A 5,269-nucleotide genomic window follows, 5' to 3' on the forward strand; every position below is an offset into this window, starting at 1 on the left:
GCGTTTGTCAGGCCATATGCGCACATGTCTTGGCCGTGTGCTAGGCATGCAGATCTCGGCTGGCTTGATCCAATTTGGTGGATGCTCGATGGTGGTGCATTTTATTTCGTCGGGCTTCGCGTGCCAGGCTAACCTATGCCTCCCGCCCTCATGACGATCCGTCTTCACAGGATATCTGTTGTGCTTCGGTGATGGTCGGAGTGTGCCCCACATTGGTGCCAGGTGAAAGGACGTGCGGCCGTTGCTTGTGTCGTTAGATTTGTCGTCTCAATAAATGCCCGACGTGTGGTATTCACTTTGATCCGCAATTCCGGTGCTAATCGGGACATTCCAGCATGGCTTCTTCATTGAAAATTTAATGGCGGCAACACATAGGACTTCGTTTATGGTGTTGAATATAAGGTCTTGAGTTTCGAAATGAAAACTCTAGGTCTGTCCTTCATTAATTGTACCTGGCAGTGGCATTTTACGCTGCTTGTTCAAGGCCTTGTCTGGAGAATACCCAATGCTTCCCTTGTGGGTGGAAAGCATTGATCTGATCTATGTGGTTTGATCCGACGATGACAGTGTTTATGCATCGCTTCCTTGCTGAAGGTGTCGATGTTGGAGAACCTTCTCATTGTCTGGGTGTTGTCAAGGGCAGTGAATACTAGTTGATGTTTTGCCGAAGTGGGTCGTTCGCCTCGCCTTGACCCCATGGGTCCTTTTTCTCTTTCTTTCTACTCCCTCCGTTCCAAAATAGACGATCTAGTTTTGTACTAAAATTAGTACAAAGTTAAGTCATCTATTTTGAAACGGAGGGAGTAGTTGTGTGCATCTTAATTATACACTCACCGCTTGTCACTAGATTTGCATGCCCTCCCTCAAAAAAAAAAGATTTGCATGCCTTCCCCGACGTTTTCCGAGAAAAGCTTTGCAATACGGATAGGATATTACCGCCACGGGTGGAAAAGCCAGTACTGTCACGCGGTTTGGCGACGGCGCGATCCAGCAGGACCAGCACTGTTGAGAGAGACGTATGTATACCAAGCCGGTTCGGTCATCGTCACTTGTCAGCTTGCTGCCCACCCGACTGTGCGGCCTACACGACCTACTCCATAGCTGGGGCGCTCCGGCGGCAACTGGTTCGCACGGAAAGTTCGTCTGGGACGTAACAGAAAATGGCAGAACCACACCACAGGTTCGAGCCAACGGATTACGCGCCACTGTACACAGCTCTGTTCCATATCTGCATTCGCCGCGCCGCACGGAGCCATGTTTTGTTGGCCGTTCCCAACTGCATGTCCACAGTTGCACACGGCTCCCGTTTCCCTCCGGAGCAAGCAAGCAAAGCTAGGTCGCGCGACTGCTCGCCGGCCGACCAAGTCGCATGCAGGCAGTTCCGGCCGGTGCCCCAACGTGCTCCTGCTTTTCAACCGCAAGCTACAACTCAGCTAGATTTATTTATTCGTGCCCGCGCGGTGCTCCTGCACTCAACGACACGATGGGATCGGGGCGGCCCGTTAATTGTACGTTGACCAATGAGACGTTCTTACACGACCTATAGGGACCGCAAGCTACCTTTTTCTTCAAAACGAAAAACACGACCTATGCCACACAAAAGATCAAACCGTCCGTGAGTGGATTCAATGATGCAGTGCACCACCATATGTTGCATCATATGAGGACCGGACATAAAAACGCCGTGTATCAGCCCGATGTGGTGGCCGAGCTGTCCCATATCTGCCCCAAAAATGAGTTGGACATGACGGGTGCCGATCAGCCCGAGCGTCTTAGGCTCATTTGAGACGCCCGGACGGGTCGGGTTTTTTTTTCCGGTCAGTGAACGGGCCGAACGAACAGACGTTTGAGACCGGTTTGAGACGCCCGACTGTAGATGCTCTAAGTTTGATAAGCGGTGATGCCATGATTTGGCGGTAGTGTGTATGTATAGTTTTTGCTTCTTACGCAACCTTCAACATTGTCTCTTAAAACTGACACACTATTTGTCCGCCTATGTTCACTCCAATGCAGCTGTTAACTCCAATCGTTGGATCCAATCGAACAACCGCCCAACCATCTTCCTTCTTGCCCAACCCAACAATGCAGCTTCCCTGCATTGCCCTACAACACAGGCTTAACCACTCCGCCACCCGTGGACAACTGCTCTGCTACGGCGCCGAGTCACCCCCTTAACCATGTTGCAGCCATCCGGATAATCCCTCTATGCCCCCTCCCTTCTTCTCAGTCTCCGGCGTAGGTGGTCCACCCTGCACCCACAACTAAACAACCGGTCTCTACCCCGCCTTCACCTACAAACTGCGGCTACCCGCGTCATTAGCTCAGCGCTGCCCCTTCCGGCACATTCGCGAGCCTTGGTCGTGACGGTCCCGTCTCTAACTCAGTGCTGCCACTTCTCTCCTCTACTATCTCAAATTGAGTCGTCCAATTTTGGTTTTGAAGTAGCCGAGGATTAGCAAATTTAAAAAAATTAATTTGGTCTACTTAGTTTGTTTCAATACTTTAAATTGTAGCTTTTTCCCAAGCCAAATCTATACATACTTGAGCATGTCTATGAAAATACATACTGACATATGAACCATCCTGTATTTATATTTTTGTACGAAAATATGTTTGTGATGATGAATTTAATGCAACTATAGGAGATTAATGACGTGAAAGGGAGAGAGAAACATTGCGTGACCTCTGGAACATGGACGTCACGCTCTAGCCTTACCCAAAGATAAGTGACTTGGATCGGCCGGCGTCGTCGCTATGGATCTCTTGAGTCTACGCATGGTCTTGTCCATAGACATAAATACGGAGGCATCAATTCAATCACACGCATTTTAGTGCGTATATGGATGTTAGTCAGTCTTTTCGGAGAAAAACAGACACACGCGTACGAGTGTAACAAACACTGACGACCAATCGAGCGCGTGGCACGTGTAACTCCATTCCATGCACTGAGAAATTTTCCCTAGCCGTTGTGCAGCAATTTTGGTGAACGCCGGAAGCCATTTTTACCCGAGACGAGAGAAGAGAACAGGAGCAAGAGCCAAAATTGGAAATGTGGAATCGTCCCGGCAAAGAAAAAGAAGTGCGGAGTCGTCCGCGGTTTCTCGTTCTTCTGGCGCAGGACTCATCGTCGGCTGGCCCGTCAAATCGGTTCCGGTCAAAAGAACGTTCACCGGTGCAACAGCAAATACCCAACGAACACTGATGTTTTGCATTGGGTCCAACGGCAACGGGGACTTCAGGGTTGTCCGGATCCCACAGCACACACCGTGAGCTGGCTAATTTAGCTTCCAACCCATTTCGCGGGCCCTTCCGCCCACCCGCTCGTAACCGTAACCGCGTACCACCTAGGATACCGAGGAAGCAAGCAGGCTGAGCAATTACTCTGAACTGACGCGAGCGGAACAAAAGGTTCTACCCGTAACTATGGAGCAAGGCTGGTCGCCGCCGATCGCGACGGGCACCAACTCGTCAAGCCAAACGTGGTGTACACGTGACGAACCACGCTGCTACTACTAGCCAGTCCCCGCCACTCCACTATAAAAGGCTAACCACGCATGAACCGAGCCACATCCACAACGTACAAATTCCGAGCTCTTAATTCTCATCTCCTCCATCGTTTCGGACTAGCCGCAGCAGATGGTTTCGTCGATGCGGCAGTACACGGATCAGGCAGAGGCGCCCTTGTCCCTCTCCCTCTCGCTGTCCCTCGGCGCCATCGCCGACCGCAGCAAGAAGATGCGCCGCGGCGCAGATGGCGAGTTCGTGTGCAAGACGTGCAGTCGCTCGTTCCCGTCGTTCCAGGCGCTGGGCGGACACCGGACCAGCCACCTACGCGGCCGCAACGGGCTCGCGCTCGGCCTCGCTGCCGGATACGATCAGCCGGGGAGCAAGAAGATCACGGAGCAGAAGCAGGCGCACCAGTGCCACGTCTGCGGGCTCGAGTTCGAGACGGGGCAGGCGCTTGGCGGCCACATGCGGCGGCACCGTGACGACGCGGTCGCCACCACGGCGCAGGCACCGCTCGTGCTGCTCCAGCTCTTCCTCTAGCTGGTGTTCCATTGGTTTCTCTCCAGTTGGTTCAATATAGGTAGGCATCGAGTGCAGATTCACCGGTTAACCTGTGTGCGCGATTGGATTTGTACATTTGCTACACACTTGTAGGTGTTGATCGTTGGTTCATTCTCTCATTTTTATGATTATGTACATATTTAGGACTTGTTCGCTCGTTGATTACTAAGACTACATATACGTTACATTGATTTGTTCGTTATTCTGTTCTAACTGAGCCGCCTACGAGTTGAGTCGATCAATCCTGATAAACAACTCCCCCGAGGATCAATTCCATGTGTTTTTTGTTGTTGTTGTTGAAAGAGGGTCTTTGACTCTGTCGTTGAACAAATCCCTTGCTACCATCTTCAAGTGGCTGTACCCAAAGCAAAATCCCTGCGAGTGGCGGGGCCAGCAGCGCAAGAATGGGTGTACAGAGCACCTAAAAATCCTACTTTTACGCACATTTCCTCATTTATTTGATGTGCATTGTCCTATATACATGAATTATATATGTGCCTTTCAAAATGTTTGCCAAAATAATGGTTGTTCACTCCATCCAAATCCTAGTGTAGCTCCGCCAAAATAATGGCGTTCACTTGTACACCTTCTTCAAGTGGCTGCGCCAAAGGCATGAAATTCATGGGCCTTCATTTGATGAAGTGAGCACAAACATGATCAAATGTGTAGGGTTTTGAAAAACATGTAAAAAGTCAAAAACTAATTTAAAACAAAATTATGCAATAATAAAACAAGTCCACATAAATTGTGTATCCCCACCTAGATTTGGGTCTTATGTCATGCACTCACCACAACCAACAAGTTTTGAAACATATTTGATATATACTCAGTTGTGGAGAGATATTAAAGTCACATAGACCATCGACTGGTGTGGCTCATGAGCTACACATTTTGATCAAGGTTTTTGTCTAGTGTTGATAGATTGCAGGTATTTGTAGGAATGGCATATCTACAAAAGAAATAATCATGTATTCATACACGAGTTAAACCTCCTCTATAGCGCTCAACCCTTAGTCGTGTGCGGAAGGAAATTGTGTGTGGATAAGGCGGAAATCGCTTGGAATCCTAGGTACAATAGACATAATAGAAGTGAGAACACAAGCATAGATGGAGGTGGATGGGTTGGCTTCATCCCTATAGTTTTGTATGGAAGTATATGCAATGCCTTTATTTTCATTTTTGCGTCTAATCGGCGGGACAC

At 49.4% G+C, this 5,269-nt stretch overlaps 1 protein-coding gene across 1 annotated transcript; it reads left to right on the top strand.

The window, feature by feature from the left end:
• Positions 1-3,579: 3,579 nt before the first annotated feature.
• On the top strand, positions 3,580-4,253 carry LOC123117498 (zinc finger protein ZAT12). The gene has a single exon (XM_044538239.1). It carries the CDS (start codon positions 3,637-3,639, stop codon positions 4,045-4,047), a length of 411 nt encoding a protein of 136 aa, XP_044394174.1. The 5' UTR covers positions 3,580-3,636; the 3' UTR covers positions 4,048-4,253.
• The last annotated feature ends 1,016 nt before the right edge of the window (positions 4,254-5,269 follow it).

Source organism: Triticum aestivum, chromosome 5B, assembly GCF_018294505.1.
Source record: "Triticum aestivum cultivar Chinese Spring chromosome 5B, IWGSC CS RefSeq v2.1, whole genome shotgun sequence".
Lineage (NCBI taxonomy): Eukaryota > Viridiplantae > Streptophyta > Magnoliopsida > Poales > Poaceae > Triticum > Triticum aestivum.

Excerpts from the sequence above, each read along its gene's own strand:
- LOC123117498 (XM_044538239.1), top strand. The coding sequence starts at position 3,637 with ATGGTTTCGTCGATGCGGCAGTACACGGATCAGGCAGAGGCGCCCTTG.